Genomic DNA, 19,892 nt, shown 5'->3' with positions numbered 1-19,892 from the left:
AGGTTTTATCATCATACGGACCTGAAATAAAAGTTTGATTTGTGACAGATTTTATATCTGTGACAGACGCTGAACATATCATTGTAGTCCACAGGTTCAATCTGCAATTCACTTAAAGCTGACACAAGATACCAACAATATGGCACATGCTCATACGTGGACTTTCTCAACCCACAACTGTTTGAGGAAATGAATAAAGATAAGTGATAATGCAAAGGGCATCTATACGAAGGATTAACCAAAGGATCAAGTAATTAAACAATTTTTTCCAAGACTTGAAACTCCTGCAAAATCAATCAGAAAATCTCTCAATAAATCCAAACAAAAAGCCTACACATCCTTTGCAATTTCCTTTTCCTGTCTGCTTTTCATGGCGATCTCAGTTCAGAATCAGTTCCCCGAAGAGCTGCCATCAGCTGATTGATTAAACTGCATCTTTATCAGAGTCGACCCAACAGCCTCCAAATGCACACACACACTCACACACACACACACACGCACACACATGCACACACTTAATCAAAGAGAAGGCCTCCATGATTTATTCATCCCTACAGCTCCCGTCCCCATCAGACCCTTCACCCCTCCCCCACATACAGATCATACGATATTCAGAAGCAATCACACGAGTCCACTCAAGCTAATACTTTAACAGCTGGGCTTTTTTTTTACATCAAATATCAGTGAAAAGGTATGCTTCATTAACACTAAAGACAATGATTATGTGTTCTGATAATGCAACAAAACACCAGAAAGCTCAGATTTTCTCAGGTGACTTTATCTGCTAACTATCTCTGAAATGCAGCTGCAGAATCAGCTTCTGCTCCTCTTATACTGCCAAACCGTGCATTTCTTTCTGCACCTCCATCAGATCTAAGTTGTATGTTTCCTCCTGACTCTGCAGATTGTCCCTCTCTCTTTTCTGAGCATGTGGTCTCCAGAGTAATATTCCTGAAAGCTCTCGGCCAGGCAGCGCTGATTCCCACTGAGCTTTTGTCCCGGTCCATGCAGGCCAGCGGAGGAATGGGAGAATGTTAAATAGACAGAGAGTAAGTGGGAGGTAGTAAAGAGCATTAATCGTATTTGTGCGTATGTGTGTGTGTGTGCCAGACTTTTAAGCCCATGCTACATACACTTTACTCTTTCTGATCTCCCATATAAAAAAAGGATTGCAATAAGGTGAGTTGCTATATTTACGAGGCTTTCACGTTGAATAGCCTCTGTGAGATTTAGCAACAAGAGTTACTGTTGGCCAAACTAAAAGGGAGTGACAGCGAGAGGGTGCAAGACAAAAATCATGAATTGAATTAGGGAGGGAAAAGGGGGGAAGGTTCATTCTCATGTCTAAAGCTAGGGCTGAAAAGGCAGCTTTTATTTGGCTATTTTAATGCAAATTAGTCCCCCAAAATTTTACATTGCACTTTGAATTTGTGAGGGAGTTATGCTGTGCCCCATTTACACACATTTATGTTTGTTATACAAAAGAAATGGTATTGGAAAGTACAAATACCAAATGTATAAAATGATTATCAACAATATAACAGATCTGAAATAGTAGTTCAAGATTTCAACAGTCTGTGAGTCAGCTGCAAAGATCAATCTAACTCTCATAGGTAGAGTAGTATCAATCTTCTCATCTAACTCTCAGCAGGAAAGCAAATAAGCATTTTCTCAAAATGTCAAACCACTTCTTTTATATACTTAACTGTTACCACCTTATAATGACTGAACAGAGCTTCTTTTCTTTTTTATTTGACTCTTCTTTCTTTTCCTCTTGGAGCTTATCTAAAAATCACTTCCAAGCTCCACTCCTGTTTTTTTAGCTGTGTTAATCCAGGCTTCAGTTCAATGAGAGGATTTATTCAACTTCAGAAATCTGTTTTAGATTCTTACTCACCCAGTGAAACCAAACACCAGACTAGATGTCTGGGATTATCTACCTGTGGCCCCACTGCCCGTGACACTGTATGTCTCCTCAGAATGGCATCAACGCAGGTTTATGGTAAACATGAATGCAACCTGACACTTTCTACTTTCTCTATATGCCTTTAGCAGCGTAACAGCCTCATAGGTCACAGTCTAACAATGTGTCAATATGTGGCTGCTGCACCCAAAGACAGATTGGCAGGATTTGAAAAAACTCAGAAAACAGAAATTACATATATGAATTGAAACACAACACAAAAGGATGATTAGCATTTGGGTCAGTATAGATAAAGCACAATAGACATCGTTCAAGGACATATAGAGACCCTTCAGGAAGACACAATAACAGATGATTTATGAACTACATCAGAGCAGCTAAGCAGAACGCCTTCCCCCACCTTTGTCAAAACACCCTAAAACAGAAAAGATCCCAACATTAAATCATGAGGCAGAGATCAATATGAAGAAAAGACATGAAACTGCAAACCTGGATGCTTTCCAGTATGCACGAGTATGTTGGCCGCAGTGTGATTTACATGCCTCTGCAGAAAGCTTAATGCTGTAAAATGCTGTCATGAGTCTGTTCTAACTATATTGGTGTATGACATTAAAGCTTGCAGTATGTAAAATCATCTTACTCTGAATGGTGCATTTAGATTATTAGCAATGCAGCATAGTGACTTTATTAGCCTGTTGGTAGGTCCACCAGTTTTGTTCAGACTGATATGAAGTACAGACATTCACGTTTTTATCAGCTTCATCTATAGCCTAATTTATGTGCTAATTCATGTCTGCATGCTAACACACTAAAGTAAGATAGTGAACATAGTAAACATTACACCTGCTGCATGTTTGCACTGCCATTGTGTGCTGCTGTAGGTACTGACATAGAGATTATGCACAGCTATCTGTAAGTGTGAACTCACAGAGATGCTAGCGTGCCTGTAGACGCTCAGTCATGTTTGACTTTAAAGGAGAGGTGACAATGTAAGGACAAAGGCATTACATCCCCATTATGCAACATGTATATTAGTAGTGCATTTACTATTACAGCCTTTAATTATTCTAAAAAGCTGTATCATTTCATAATGTTGGGTTATTATCTTTAGACTCAGGTGTATGTTACTATGATTTGACAGATATACTATACAATGTAAACACATACAGTGGCTGTTTTCAAGGAGATTGGCAGTGCAGAGATTTAACACATGGGGTCTTCCTGTCTTCACCAGGCAGTGAACTATTAGCGGAAGCACTTCTCATAACGGTATAAATAGCAGACGTGCACATAACTCAGACTCAAATACTCTCTGTACTCATACTCTGTCTGGCAGCAGAAGGTGCAGAAGCAGAATAAGCCCCCTACATTCAGGTTGGGGCCTCTAGTTGTTTCAGGACAACAACAACCAAAAGAGATACTATGCAAAGTTCACAGACATCCAGGATACCACATCAAGGGTCGAATCCCCCTCTGAGTGTGGCATACTTTCACTTCCTCCTGACATGTCACTGACCAGGATCTCCTTACAGCAATCAGTCAATAAGAGCTTCTTCTGTCAGATGGGCTGACCTTTGCCTTGACTTCTGCTGCCATACTGAGAAGGAGTTGTAGGGTTTGAGGGCAGCCGTAAGCCTGTACTGCACAGGTACTGTAAAGCTGAACGATGTCAGTCATTCCATAAATAAGCCAGCTGCACAAGAAGTTCAATTCCTGTGCTTTGTAGTCTTTAGGATCCTTGACTTTGATGAATTACACAGATCTCAGATGCTTTAGCATTCAACTTTCCAAAACCAATGAGGGCAGAACTCTCCAAGTCTAATATGACTACTACTATGACTAAGCTGATTTCTGTAAGCACTTAAAACATTATGGGCTGTGTGATACAATCATGAGTAAGCACAAGACAGAGCATCAAAGCAGTGATATCATTTTCACCTTTGAATCAAGTGGCATGACATACAATGAGCTCAACACATTACAGCCACAAGCTACAGTAACCCAAACCTTTCTAATACAAAAAGAAGATGAGTCAGTAGCATCTACTTACAGTAAGTTTCAGGCACATTGTTTCATAACAGAATATTAGAGGAGCAGAGATAATAATAATGGGAGCATCTTGGAAACCAAACTCCCTTTGCTGAACTGCAATGACTCACAGAGGGCACTATCATGAAGCTTAGTGGTAATGTATTATTCAGATAAGAGGAGATAATTGCTATGTTTGTTTTCTGAATAATCCATTTCTCTCTCTGAAAATGTAATAACATCAATCCCAAACATTTAGAAATCAATTAAAGCACTGGTCAGACTTGCATCATGATTTCTTTGTATTTCTGGGAATAATTGGGGGTTTTAGCAGCCTTCAATGAATTTATCTTTTTTCCACATTTTATTGATTTCAGTGTTTTCTAGACTCATCATATTAAATATAGACTTTTTTAAGTTGTCAATTCATTATTTCCTCACAAGACTGTCTGCAGAGTCCAATATTTGGTCAAATTTGATTATTCTCAGATATAAGATCTTCTAAGTGTAGATAATTTAAAAGCCACTGAAATGTCTGATTAATGTAGTCACACAGCTCAAAGAGGGACTGCTTATGTAAATTTGGATACAATTAACAGGCAATATATAATAATTAACTGAATAAATAAATGTATTTAAAAACAAAACAATATTAAATTGATGTAGGAAGGGGCAGCTGGGACTCTCAGCTGACCTTAGAATCTTTAAATCCTGGTGACGGCCGTGAAAGTCATCTGCATACAGTGTGATGTCATACCGTACCGCCAATAGCACACATCGGCAAGTTCGGCTAGTTGATTGAGACTCTGCTGGCAGCTAACTGATGTTTTCTCTTGGGACTGTTCCCTCTGCATGGTGCACTTTGAAGCAGGCCACAGCAGAGCGATACTATACTTTGAGCTCATGGTCAGTTTTTAAAATAAGTTCCAGGAATGCTGTTGGGGTGACATGCTGTCCAGCTCATTTGTGTATCACTGTGAATGCTGATGTCATTCCCCTGGTCTGACCAGGCGACAGGATGACTCCAGGCCGGGTAAACTGAGGAGCAAACTGTTAAATATGGAGCTCCAAAACAGGAACCTGTAGTAAATTTACTCCCCTGTATTCCCCCTCCTCTTATGATACTTAATTATTTCCATTTTATGCCAGACAACTATATTTCAGTGCGTAATATTGTACTTTTTAATTCACTACATTTATTTGAGATCTATAAGCACTAATTCCTCTGCAGATTATGGCTAACATCTACATGATAAATACAGTACATAAGATACTGTATGATCTTACTAAATTTAACATTATATCATTAGATTAAATGTATAAACAAAAAGTTGTTAAAACCACAATGACCAACTACAGCAGCAAAATCCTAATTACACAAAATTCATCATCGAGTCAGCACTAACAATTTACAGTTTAGCTAAGCTTACACTCATAAAGTCCATTTTCTGCACTGATACTTTTGATAGTTTGAGTACTTTTTGATCATAATATCTCTGTACTTCCACTTGAGTAAGATTTTAAAGGTGGGACTGCTATGCTTATGCTATGCTAAGTAACGAACCTGGGCACTTATAGTATTTCTGCGTGTTGTGTTTATGTCTCACTCCTGTGGCTCTTTTGCCATGCTGTTAAAAGAGAAATGTTTAACAAAACGTATTAATGTTGTTAATGGAAGTGTCTAGGACAGCAACATATACTGTTCCAACTGAATTTGTAGTGGAAAATAGCACAGAGGGGGGTAATAACATTTGTAGGGAATGGACATATTACAAACCAGTTCTACTTTCTCTGCATTCAAAGCATTAGCAGAGGTAAATTAAGGTGGCATGACTCTTATTCACAGTCATGCAGTAAACATTTATTTACAGGCAGATCTGTTGTCATAATTTATTCATGACTTCTGGAGGACAGGAACAAGGCTTATGAGTGCTTCAGTCTCACTGAAAGACAGATCAAAACAGCTGGTGGCAAAAGGATCAGAGAACAAACACAGCAAAGACAAGCAAACGCACACACGCAACACAACCATGAACACACACAGCCCTACACAGTACAGGACAATTTAGTAATCAGCTTCCCTGACAGTGGGACACGCCATCCTCAGCATTAGAACTAACTGCTTCAAGAAAATCCACCTTTTATTGAGAAATCACTGCATGCCTGCTGATTCAGCAAGCTTGCTCTCGCCCACTTACTGTAAAACACAGTGTAATAACTGAGCTCAGCTTGCTCTTACTGTATATGCCACATAAAAACCTGCTAAAACTCTAAGTGGTCCAACACACACAATGATTTAGCAGAACTGAGTGCTGGTGCAGCATACAAATGCTGCCTGTAGTAACCTCAGATCTTTTGAGAGCCCTAAAATCATCACATATGGTGGAGTGAACATATTTTGTAAGGAGCAGGTGCAGCTACAACATATCACACATTTGAACTGAAAATGCAAGGTGCACCAAAAAGTCAAGCGCACACAGGACACATGGGACAAGCTCAATGCCGCATTCATCCACTCACCAGCTCTGAGGCTCTGGGGTAAGCTGTTGGTGAAGTGCAAGAGAGAACCCAAAAAAGGTGCCTCGGTCCCCAAACTTGTGCAGTGTGTGAGAAGTATCCAGGTTAAAGCCCCAGACCTGGCTTGAAATAGTCAACAGAGCCCAGAGGAGGTAAGTCCAACGATGAGAGGAATAACATGAGAGGGAGACAGTGTTCCCATGTCCCTCCGGGGCTGTCATGGCAGGGTCCAAAGCAAGTTCAGTTCAAGAAAGAGTACAGGGGAGATTCCTTTAATGGCTCCTGGAGAGCTTAAAGAGAAAAAAGGGGCAAATCCTCTCTTGTTCCTTTCTTCTCCGGCCTCTGTGGATGCCTCCCTTGCTTCCAATCCTCCTTCTCTTGCTCCCTCACTCTGGCGTGCTGGCTCTCAACTCCGTTTGCTGCTGTCAGTCTGAGGAGCAGGCTGTGAAAATGTGGCTACTAGTATGTGAGTGTGTGTTTCCCTCAGTGCATGTGCGCCTCCCCCTCCTCTATGCTCAGAGGGAGACAGAGGACAAGTGCCTTGAATAGCCCGCTCACTCCTCCTCCTCCCCTCTCTCTTTCAGTCCCTCCAACGACCCCCCTCCCCCCTCACTCCCTCCTCTCAGCTGACATCAACACTCAAGGGACTGCTGCCAAAATACCAGGCAGGGTTGTCAAGATACTTGGAGGCTATTGAATAGAGACAGAGAGGGTGAAAAGACACTAGACTGTTTTATCTGTTGAGTTCACACGGTCTAGACTGCCTCTTTCTCCACTCGTTACAGGTGCTTTTCGATCTGAGGAGCATAAAGGGAAAAGCACAATCTTGGAAGTTTAAAAGCTATGGAAAAATCTAAAGGCCTTTATTTTTACCCTATGAGCTTGAAAGCCTTGACATCTGACTTCTGGTGGCAACGATCTGGAATGAATCTGGGAGACAAAAGGGGCCAAAATGTGCACAGTGACCCAGGAAGCTTTATTATAGACCTTTTGCTCTACTGAAAAGAGAGAGTGGAAGAAATGTGTGCACCGTGACAGAGCAATTTTCAGAGACATCATCAGGAAAATGGTAAAATTGAAAAAAAGCTTATCAAATATAATTTGTTCTATTGTCTCATATGAGTCATAAATTACTCACACCATTGACATTAGAACCTCTAACAAACAATACAATGCCAGCAGATCTCAGTTATGCCTACTCACCCACAGCTGCTCTGTTTTAACCAGCTGATTTCTGTTTCTCTTGTGTCAATCTGTGTGCAGCTGTCAGTATGTTACCTCAACTGTTCCACACAATAAACCTCACACGTAGCAGTTGCACACTGATGACACAATAAAATAGTTGGTTTTGAAGAAGACAGTTTTACCTACCCAAAATTGGATGAGTTGGTGTGATTCTGATGCATGAAATTTCACGAGAGAAGTTTGCTGGAGCGCTGACAAAGAGAGAGCAAACTTCCTTTACAAAACTTTCACATTAAGGGGAATTAAAAAGTGATGCAAGATTAGTGTCTCTGGACACTGTCCTCATCATCTAAATACACCAGCTTCCTGAAGGATGAGACTGAGCTCTTATCATGTGATCTGGCTCGCATCATGAACCAGCTTCTGCTGTCAAACACTCACTGCCCCCTGCTGCCCTTATCAGGTATGAGAGGAGAGTATCTACAGTCAAATTTCATGACTCTAAACACAATTTTTTATATGTGGCTTAAATATAGCTGTGTCTTGATGGCCTTTTATTTTCACTATACTTTACAGTCCTGTGAACATATTTTGATAACAAGAGTAGGCCTGCAGCCACTTCAGTGGATATTCTTAGGGACAGTGGTGACTTGAGATAAATGCAACTAACATGCTCCTGGTGACATGCCTGGTGATTATGTATGATTTTGTTTTCATCAACAAAACTGTTGTGCAGAACCAAACTAACAATCAACTGGTTGTACTTATGAAGCATAGCGTTAGTTCATGCAGGACATTGAAGTCATACGCCCCAACTGTAATCAGCTGATAGCCACTGATTGAATCAGCATACCTTATCAGTCACACACCAATCACAGCCATTCTCACCACCAGGCGGACCCTTTAAATATGACTCCCACCTACACTGATCTAGCTTCACCATTGCTCACACTGCTGCTGGCAAAGCGTGTCTCTACCACCCCAGCCTCCACCTTTCTGGTTCAGGGTCCCATCATGGCTCTAGGGTCAACCTGCAATTCATGTCTTTCTTTCGGCCCACTCCAAGGGGGGTTGGCATTGCGCTCCCTGTTTTTAGCTCAGCATGCTACTGGCTAATCCAGGGAGCCTTCAACGCCAAGTAAAACTTTTTGTTGCAATAAATGATTTAATCTATGACAAGAGTGTTACTGACTGAAACATGTTTAGTGTATCTATCCAATTTCTAGTATATTCTATCCCTATCACTTAAAATGTCTTCAGTAATGTGAACAAAACAAAAATATGCAAATATAAATAAAGCTGGGAATCATCACCCATCCTTAGAAACGGACCAGATTTTGGAATTACTGAAATAGAAATAATGCTGTCATGTTTGTTTGTGTTTCCAAGCACTTGTTAAAGTTCAGCATGCCTGTATCTCGGCCAGAGGGAGTGTGTGCAGATGGGAGTTAGTGCTTCTGTCAGCATTCGCTCCCACACACAAGTTTTTGGCTCATGTGGGTCCCGGATAATTAAAACCTGATAAAAAAAATGTAAAAATAAATAAATAAAATAAAGGATAATATCCAAAATGTAGCGTACCCCTTGTCCATTCTCCTTTTGGACAACTTTGATTTGAGATATGGATTGCACAGAACAGATGAAAAGGAAGAGGAGAAGAAAGGAATGGTGTGGGATGTTGAGAAATGCTGAAAACATCTTAATGGCAGCTTGGGAAGGAGGCCAAACAAGAACGCCTTCAAACAGAACAAAGCCGAGTTAGTGGGAAGGATGCAAGAAAGGGGAAGAGATGGCGGGCTGTAAAGATTATCTACTGTAACATCCATGATTCTTGCATCCAAATACAAGTGCTCATTAGCAGTCTGAGCCACACTTCAAGGAGAGAGCTTATTTTAGATAGCAAGCAGGCAGCAGCATATACGGGCAGGGTCATTTTTCCCATTTTAGCTGCCCGTCTGTTCAATGACTGAGATAGCGGCAGTCAGCACTATTACTGTATTGATTAATGAATAGTGCGGGATGCTGTAAGAGGGAGTGGTGCTGGTTATTATTGGATGAAATGGAAGCACACCCACTCTGGCTATTTAACCGCACTTGATCCCCAAGGAAGAGGCTAAACTGAGTGTTTTGTCACACTACAGGTAATATCATCTCGATTTTTATAATAAAACCAGATTTAATTTTAAGGCTATTTATGTAGCAAGCTTGTACATTAAATTTTTTCTACACTGCTTTGGTGCAGGTTAGAAAAAAAACTGTTTCTGTGTGCAAAACTGCAAAGCTCCAAAAGGTGTTATGATCTGAAAACTCCTCATTTGATCATCCGAATCAAATACTGGTGTCCAAAATTAAAATATTGTATGAAGAAACTCCTCAGTCATGACAAAAAAGATCAATACACTTTTCAACACAGTGCATCCAATCATAAGCTCAGTCCTGCAGCTGATATGATTACATGATTGTCATAAAAGTGACCTCCAGAGTGAAGTTTGTACATTTTTCCAGAGTCACAATGCAAAAGCTCTTCTGAACTGCTGACTCACTGTCTGATGAAACCTTGCATTGTCAATTATAACACTGTAACAAAACTGGACAAACTCCAAGAAACCAACCTGGTGTGTCCCACTTCTTGTGACCTTATAATGATTTGACAAAAGCTTTGTACGTCTATTCACACACAATGAACAACTCAACAAAACAGATGAACAAGATTAAGAATATTGTGAACAGAAGACTGTGTTCACTTTTCTGTAATTCCCTGTAACGTTGACCAGAGCAGAGCTCTAATCAGCCACAATAAGTGGAATCATCTGTGTGGATGTGCAGGGCCTTGAACGAGTGTAAAATGGGTGTTTTCATAGTAGCAGGCCAGTAACAGCTTCTTCATCAGGTGCGTAATCAATTCAAAATATGATAAATAAGCAATATCATCATACATAATTGGGCTCAAGATGCACAACAGGATAAGTCTGAATAAGACAGAAGACTAAACTAGATGTGTGTACTTCTACTACAGGTTACATAATACAGTTGTTTTGTTTTATGTGAGCGAACTGATGTGATTATATGAATGCTGTGGTGCTGTTGATTCACTGCAGTGAAAAGCTATATTACAGTAATTAAAGGCAATAGAGGACGGCCTTCTCATGCTAATCATCTGTTAATCAACAGAAAGAAAGAACTGTAAATGAGCCAGAAAGTCTAAAAGTCTATTTTATATATTATATAGAATAGACTTTTAGACTTTCTGGCTATATATATATATGTACATGTGTGTCTATCTATCTATCTATCTATCTATCTATCTATCTATCTATCTATCTATCTATCTATATATACATATATATATATATATATATATATATATATATATATATATATATATATATATATATATATATATATATATATACTCACACACACATAGGCAAGGCAAGGCAAGGCAGTTTTATTTATATAGCGCATTTCATACATAATGGCAACTCAATGTGCTTTACATAAAACAGAAAAACATGCAATTAACATATAAGCCTAAATGAGAAGTCATTGGTTTGTCTTGCATTTATAAAGGCAGTTCCCTTTTTTCCACAAAATAAAGTGGAACACAGGTGACCTCTGCTGGTGTCAGGACAAATTGATCCAAAAGTCACAGTTGTTGAGTTTATACTTTTACAGTTTTTCTCAGTTGCTTTGGTATATTTTTCAAATCATCCTCAACATTTGCAAAACAGTAATCTCAAAACAATTCGTACAAATAGCAAAACACCATGGATTACCTGCAGAAGCCAGTCTCTTGCTCAAAATCCTTAGCTCATCTCATCTCTAAAGTAAATATCTGTGTCAATGAGCATGTCAGTGCCATCAGAATGACAAGTCCTTGTGTCATTGTGTACGGATAAGACAGTCAAATTGCTTAGTCATGTTGTCAATATAACAGTGTACTCTGGAGGGATGTTCTAATGTAAACTATGGCTAAAGTTTTGAAGACAATTATTGTAAATTGTAAGCTACACCTTAGTGTAAGTGGGAGATTGATTGCAAGGGACTGGACAAGGTTCACATTTATGCTTTTACTGTTTGTACTGTAATTTGTTGACAGACCATTGTCATTGCAATACAGAAAGGAAAAGACAGCACTGCATAGCACAAAGAAAAAAACAAAAAAAACAGAAGTAGAAATGTGAACATAGGACAATCTCCTTAGGGAAAACTGTACATGCAGTGCTGTAGGAATTGCAGTGCAGTCTTCCTACACCTCCTGACGTTCCTATCTGTTGGGCCACAAATTCTCATCGACATCACAAGGAATATCTTCTCTTGCGATGCAGCGTGGAAAGAATCTTTTAGAGTGTCTTAACCAACCTCTGCAGGCATCTGCTGTGATGTCATCACACGCTGCATCCATGGCATCCAGAAGGGTCATCTGTGTATGTGGCTGGCGATCATATACTTTCCATCTCCATGCTGAGAAAAAATCCTCAATGGGGTTAAGGAATGGGGAGTAGGGTGAGAGGAACTCCATCAGCATCCTGTTGTGGGTCGCAAACCATTGCCTGATGATGTTGGAGAGATGGAAACTGACATTGTCCCAAACTATCATGTACTTTGGCAAGTCATCAGTCTGACTCCTCTCTAGTTCAGGGATGAGATCCTTGTAGAGAATGTCCAAAAAGGTGACAAGACCCTCTGTACATTATGGCCCAATAATGGGAATATGTGTTAGCACACCTTTCTCAGAGATAGCAGCACCTCCAGTTGTGCTCCCACTCCGTTGGCCTGGCACATCAACTGTAGCTCTGTGGCCATCTGGCCGATGATATTTCCACCACGTCTTCTGTGTTTCGTCAGGTTGAAGCCAGCCTCATCCATGTAGATGAAGTTGTGCGGTGGTTAACTTGCTTCCAGTTCCATTATACGCTATATCCAGAAGACACAAAATGAGTTTTATGAATTACATGCATTTTCATTTTTGACAAGATACAGTTACATCAAATGTATACAGCACATATTGCATCTTCTTTTCTACAGCCATAGTAAATGTCTAAAGGCCACACTTACTATACTGTATATCACTATACGATGTTGTACTGTTTACTGTGAAGTACAGTGACTGCATGCTCATACATGTTTTACCTGTACATACTGGTAGCACAGCTCCTTCACTCTCTCACCATTTCTTTCAAATGGAACAGTGTGCAGCTGCTTCATATTCATTTGGTGTATTTCATTACCCTGTCAATGGTTGAGATGCTGACTGTTTGGATGTTTTCAAAGACGTTGTTGTCCTCTATAATGGCACTCTTTATCTCCCTAACTCTTATGGCATTGTTTTCTACAACCGTGGTGCAAATAGCCTCTTCCTGTTCAGGTGTGAAAAGGGGCCCTCTGCCACCCCTGTGAAGTTCATATTTCATAAATTCCCAGTATAGTCCAAACTTCTTTAGCGTGTTTTCTTGTCTCCAGAATGTATCGATGATTTTTTGGCTTTCATTTACAAATTCTTTATTTTGCAACAGAATTTTGTTTAATTTCCAATAGTCTCTATTCAACTTCTGCCTATCAGATCCAAGATGAAACTGAATTGCTATAGCCTTGTGATCTGTCAGTATTGTAGGGTCTATTCTGATTAAGTCTACCTTATTTTCTAATTCTGCTGAAATTAACCAGAAGTATGCGAGATTGGAGGGATCTATTCTTATTGTTCCAAGTGTATACTTTTTCCTGTGGGTGTCTTTGTCTCCATATATCAATCAAGTTCTTCTGTGGCAAGTATTTTCCAATTCAGTCATCTGTTTGGTTTTGGGAGGCCATCTGTCCAAGCTTTCATCAAACACTGTGTTGAAATCTCCTCCCCATAAGATTTCAGCAGAGGGAAACAATGTCAGCCATTGATTTACCTTATTTTCTATTGTTGTGATAATGATGTTAATGAGACGTTTACTGTTAGAGGCATATATATTTATCAAAATAACAAGAGATTGGTTGATATCTGCCTTGTCAGTCATCTTTACTGCAGTTGGGTCCCTCTCACTTAGGTTGCTGCCTCTGCGACCCGACCCCGGATAAGCGGAAGAAGACGGAACGGAATGGAATGACATAAGCAATTGATAGTGTAGGAAAGAGCAGAGAACTGTACATAATCATTTGCATGGATGTAACAAAGCATTTGCAAGTTGTATGCAACTTGAAATGAGAAACTGCTTTTTTGATGTGACACAATAATGTGAAGATTGAACAAGTAGTTTTGAGAATTTCAATTCTGATCTGAGATATGTACAAAAGCGACTGAGAAAAACTGTAATAATAGTGATATTCATATGATTTTAAATATGTTTAAGTAAATAAAGACATGCAATGTGAGCTGATGGGGATGCATACACATCATCATAATCATAATTGGCATGCTTTTCTTCTTATTTGGCTCTGTAGTTGCATTATCGTGTATGAAGTACACCACACTCAATGATGTAATATCTAATGTTGTGTTGAAATGCATCATTTCTCATAGTGTTTCATCATAATTTCAACAGTTTTGATTGCACAACAGTTTAAGTTGCTGCTTATAAGAAGAAAATTACAAAACTCCTCAGTCCTCCAAGAATAAATCATGGATGAGCACAACAATGAATGTATCATATTTGTTTAGAGAATGTGCATGCTTACTATGATAATTGTTTAATCATATGATTGCTCTTTTTATTCTTGTTTTTTGTGATTTGGAGTTTGTGTGTTTGTTCTTGTATTTCTCTCCTGGAAGAGAATTGAAAACTGGAGATTCCATTTAAAACTAATTTTATTATAAAACTGGATACTGCACAACACTTATCATCACTTATCATAACTGAAGTTTTTATTCATAATGAATCACCCATAAAAAGCAATAGCAGCAAGACATTTAATAGTTCAGTTAGTTTACATTATGGACGTATTTCAAGAAAAAACATTTAAATTTGACATCCTGCAGTTTCCACTCTATCGTTACAGTGTAATCCACACATTTCACATTTAAATGAGAATGGGAGTCCAGCCAGGTTTTAATACTTGAAGTGTTTCCATTTAGTGGTCTATATGTTTGGAGGATTTCGGTCATAAGAAGGGTTGTAAGGAGGCTGTGCAAGCTCATCTGAATATGGTGGTGATGTGTAAGGACGGCGTTGAAAGGAGTACGTCGGCTGTCCATGAGTGAACACACCTGGAGAGTGAGCCTGAGCTATAAAAAAAAAGAAAGAAAGAAAGAAAGAAAGAAAGAAGTATTTAAATGTTCCAGGAAATGATCCTTCAAAATAGTATTGCTTTCAGTACATGCTGACAAATAAAAACAACACTTATTCCTAACTCAACCATGCTGCCTTTATTTTCCTTTCAGGCTTCATCCATCAAAAAGTTAATGGGTTAACCTAAAATGTTCTGAAATACTGTTACCCTCAGATTCCATATATGATGGTGGTGGTTCTATGGGTGCGGACGGGCCTTCATATGCAGGCGGCACAGGTACAGAATGGCCTGGGTAGGACTGTTGATATCGGATATCCGGTAAGAATGGCTGCTGGGGCAGCTGGGGTGTGTTGTCAGGTGTGATAGTGGTCATCGCAACTGTAGGTAAAATCATAGTTTGAGTTCAATTTGCAAACATTTCACAGTACATCCAGAACACTGTATGTAATGTCAAGCAATAAAGATCAGTAACTGTAATCACTTCTTTATAGTTTGCTGCATAATTTACTTAAACTAAAAGATACATGAAAAGTTTTAGTGAGCGGACACAAACTTACCAGTAGAAGTATGCGTCCTTCTTCGGCAGCATCCTTTTATACACTTGTAGATAAAGTAACAAGGAGCCACACAGCAACATATGATGCCACCCACAAAGATGATGAAAGGCAAAAGTGACCACATGAAGCTTCCTAAAGTCACAGTGCTGTAGCTTTTCGCATTAATAGGTCTGGACAGAAAACAGAGGTTTTAAGAAGATAATGATTACAAAGAATGACAGTTCTTCAAAATGATATTTAAAAATGCCCCGAAATTGATTAGCTGATGAACTAATACCACAGAATATCATAATCTGTGCATCATGGACAGACAAACACATGTAGAAAACTGGAGCATACCTCCCGGGACAGAGTTCTTGATCTTTTTGAGATAGATGATTTTTTTCTTCAGTGCAGCAATATTTTTTGGTGCAGTTTCCACAGCAGTATTGAATGCCACATTGCCAAGGTTCATAGTAGTTACCATTGGAGTCCCAGTAGCCTCTACAGTAATCAGCTGTAACATATATACTCATGGTGAAGAGCAGTGATGCAGAGAGAGTATGGAGTTACAGTATAACATTGATAAAAAACAAACATCTATAATTGGGCAGTTTATGTTGTCTTTGAATGTAAGTTAAACATACAGTACACACATAAACATACACTTGATGGTCCCACTAAAACATAAATGTAAAGTTTTAGTTTTAGTTTCACTTTGTAATTGTCAGGATATGGCTGAGGACAATACAGTCTTTAAGATCCCAAATCTTCTAAATAAATACCAAAATGAAACTCACCCCATACAGCAGGGAGCAGGATCACATATAAAAGACACACAAGTCTGGACAAGACAACTGATTCCATAACTGCTATGATTTGGACTCATAAGGAAATAACTCGACTCAACAGCAAGAACAACGTTTTAACCTTTAACCGTCTGTCCCTCCCTACAGTAAGTAAACTAACAACATTCCTTACTTCCTGAAAAACACTTGCCACTGTCTGGTATATACAACTTTAATGTCACTGAGATGAAACTGAAATAGAAACAGTGTTATAACAATAAATACAATACAGACAAACAGGCTTAAAGAATTCCACATATGCATTATTAAAAACAAACATAAACCCATGTGTGGGAAATGCATGTTTTACACAGTGAGCATTGCTTCACATCTCTTTAGCTCCACAAATTCAGTTAAAATGTTTTAAAGTTTTGTCACATTATTTACTATGAGTATGGTTATAACAGAATCCACTGTTAATAAGTTAAGTTCAGGTCACAGGTAGGTCTTGCTTTCTTAAGTTTCACTTTCCTGTAAAGTTAAGCAACAAGCGATTACAGTCAGTTAACTCCACCCCAATTTGATTCAAGAAAGCAGTATTTAGCTTCCACCCACTCTCTCCTGAGCTGTGCTTGACACCTCTGCATTTATAATCAATAATTATACATCTTTACAAATATATACATTTATACAAATATAATAATTGTACATTAATAAAAAACAATCAAACAAACAAAACACTCCACTCCCTCAAACCATGGATGTCGAAGTTTCATGTAAAACAGTATATCTTTATCTCAACATGGACTAACAGACTTATGAATGTCCAGTCCACTTCAGGGTTAGCTTTTGTTGTGCTGGTCTGCCTATTATTCTATGTTAAACTTTATTTTGTGAAGAGGTTACATGATGAATAGTTCTAAAAAGTTTAAATGGTATCAGGTAACATTTTATTTGATGGTCAACAATCAAGTTTCCTAGACAGAACTGCTCTATTTCTACTCAATTAAACATTCATTTGTTATTGAAAACAAGCTATTGCCTTTTTTCATATTATTATTATTATTTTTTTTGTTTGTTTTGTTTTCCATGGTGACAAATTTTACACTTTTTTGCTTGCTCAGCAGACCTGCTCCACACAGACTGAACAACTCTCTTGTTTATAATAACAATCAACTAAAATTAATTAATTAGCATTTTTCTGTGCTGTACTTTGTGCTACTGGTCTCACGTTTTATGTTTTTTATGCAGTTACTAGTTTTATAGTGTGTGATTACCTGTGTTGTTGCTCTCTATAGTATTTGTTTATTTATTGTTGAGCTGCAGTTTCCACTCTATCAATACAGCATAATTCACACATTTCATATGCAAATGGGAATGGGAGTTTAATACATGAAGTGTTTCCATCCAGTGGGTTATATGTTTAGAGTATTTCGGTCAAAAGTAGGCTCGTAACGAGGCTGTGTGAGCTCATCTGAATGTGGTGGTGATGTGTAAGGATGGAGTTGAAAGGAGTACGTCGGCTGTCCATGAGTGAATGCACCTGGAGAGTGAGCCTGAGCTAGAAAAAAGAAAAAAGAAAGAAAAGAAAAATAAATATTCAATTTGTTGTCAAATTAATTATGTGTCACTTTTCCCACTATTATTTTTTTTGTTTTAATGAAGATGTAGTCCCTTGTTAGTCCATCCCTCAATCCTTTGCAACTATCCTTCCCTGTGTGTGTCTCTCAGCCCTAAGCCCATTGGTTCCTACTGAAGACATAAATATTTAAAAAGTCAATATAGTTTAACCTCTAAATAAAACTCAGTATTTTTTAAGTAAAAGCTGGGCACTGTACTTTTTAGCAAATCGGTACTCAACAGGAATGTAGAGTGTATTTGTCGGGTAATATTTTCTACTACAAATAATAACAAAATATGCACTTTTTGAGCATTTTGCAGTGAGCAGTAGGACGGTTGGGGTGGGGGTGACTCAGAATAAACTAGTTAATTGATTCATTGTTGTTTTTAGTCAATTCAAGGAAATTATCCTTTAAAATAGTTTTGCTTTCAGTACCTTTATTTTCCTTTCAAACTCAATCCTAAAAGTTCATGCATTCATATAAACTGTTATGAAATACTGTTACCCTCAGATTCCATATATGTTGGTGGTGGTGTGGGCACGGATGGGCCTCTATATGCAGGTGGCACAGGTACAGAATGGTAGCCCGGGTAGGGCGGATGATATCTGGAGGGTAAGAATGGCTGCTGGGGTAGCTGGGGTATGCTGGCAGGTGTGATAGTGGTCATCGGAGTAGACCCAGAACACTGTACTGTTGAGCCATAAAGATCAGGTTAACTGTAATCACTTCCTTGCATAATTTACAACATGAAAAGTTTTAATGAGCGGACATACACTTACCAGGAGAAGTATGCGTTCTTCTTCGGTTATGTATTTGTCGACATTTGTGGATACAGTTACAACGAGACATACAGCAACTCATGGTGACACTCACACAGATGATAAAAGGAAAAATAGACCCGAATACAGATCCTACAATCACAGCAATGTTGCTTTCTTTCGCATTACTGGGTCTGTAGAAAATGACAGGAAACAGCAGTTTTAAGAAGTTTAAGGATGACAAAGATTGACATTTCTTAAAAAATATTTTGTTTAAGAATGCTTGATTAATTAGCTGATGAACTAATACCACTTTTCAGAATATCAAAACTGCTAAGTTTTTATTTTTTTTATTTTTTTATCTTTGCATGATGGAGAGAGAAACACATGTAGAAAACTGGAGCATACCTCCCGGGACAAAGTTCTTGATCTTTTTGAGTTAGATGATTTTTTTTTGCACTGCAGCAATATTTATTGTTGCAGTTTCCACAGCAATATCGAATGCCACATAGCTTATTGCCATGGTAGTAGCCATTGGAGTCCCAGTAGCCTCTACAGTAATCAGCTGTAACATATACAATAATATATATTATAGTCATGGTGAAGAGCAGTGACGCAGAGATAGTATGGAGTTTCTGTATAACATTGATAAGATAGGCAGTTTATGTTGTCTTTAAATGTAAGTTAAACATACAGTACACATATGGACACCCACAAATAAACAGACACTTGATGGTCCCACTAAAAACATAAATGTAAAGTTTTAGTTTCACTTTTGTCAGCATATGACTGAGGACAATACAGTCTTTAAGATCCCAAACCTTCTGAATAAATACCAAAATGAAACTCACCCCATACAGCCGGGAGCAGGATCACATATAAAAGACACACAAGTCTGGACAAGACAACTGACACCATAACTGCTATGATTTGGACTCGTAAGGGAATAAGTCCAGTCTACAGCAAGAAAAACATTTCAACCTTTCTGTCTGTCCCCGCAACAACAAACCCAACAACATTCTTTACCCCATGAGAAACACTCGCCACTATCTGATTTATAAAAGTGTTGCAGCAATTTGCAGTTTCAGTTCATTCGCTCTAACACTGATCACCTGAATGTATGTCTTTTGTTTTCTTTGACTTTAATAATCAGGTGAAGTGTCACTGAGATGATAATACATACAATACAGACAAACAGCCTTAAGAGATTCCAACCACAAACCCACACCCATGCAAACCCATATGCAAGTTTTACACACTGACACAAATTCAGTTCAAATGTTTCGACATCTCCTTTGTAAGTTTTACATCTGTTTCCT

At 38.6% G+C, this 19,892-nt stretch overlaps 1 protein-coding gene across 2 annotated transcripts in view; it reads right to left on the bottom strand.

Moving 5' to 3' along the window:
• Positions 1 to 6,695, bottom strand: part of itga7 (integrin, alpha 7) — a 35,518-nt gene extending 28,823 nt beyond the window's left edge. For both annotated transcript variants that reach the window (XM_053315253.1, XM_053315254.1), the window contains exon 1: positions 6,473 to 6,695. In XM_053315253.1, the coding sequence (XP_053171228.1) occupies positions 6,473 to 6,690 (218 nt within the window). In that variant the 5' untranslated portion in view covers positions 6,691 to 6,695. The remainder of the gene's footprint in view (positions 1 to 6,472) is intronic.
• Between the last annotated feature and the right edge of the window lie 13,197 nt (positions 6,696 to 19,892).

Source organism: Scomber japonicus, chromosome 3, assembly GCF_027409825.1.
Source record: "Scomber japonicus isolate fScoJap1 chromosome 3, fScoJap1.pri, whole genome shotgun sequence".
NCBI lineage: Eukaryota > Metazoa > Chordata > Actinopteri > Scombriformes > Scombridae > Scomber > Scomber japonicus.
Note: the sequence above shows the minus strand (reverse complement) of the source record. Positions and strands in the feature narration are given on the sequence as shown.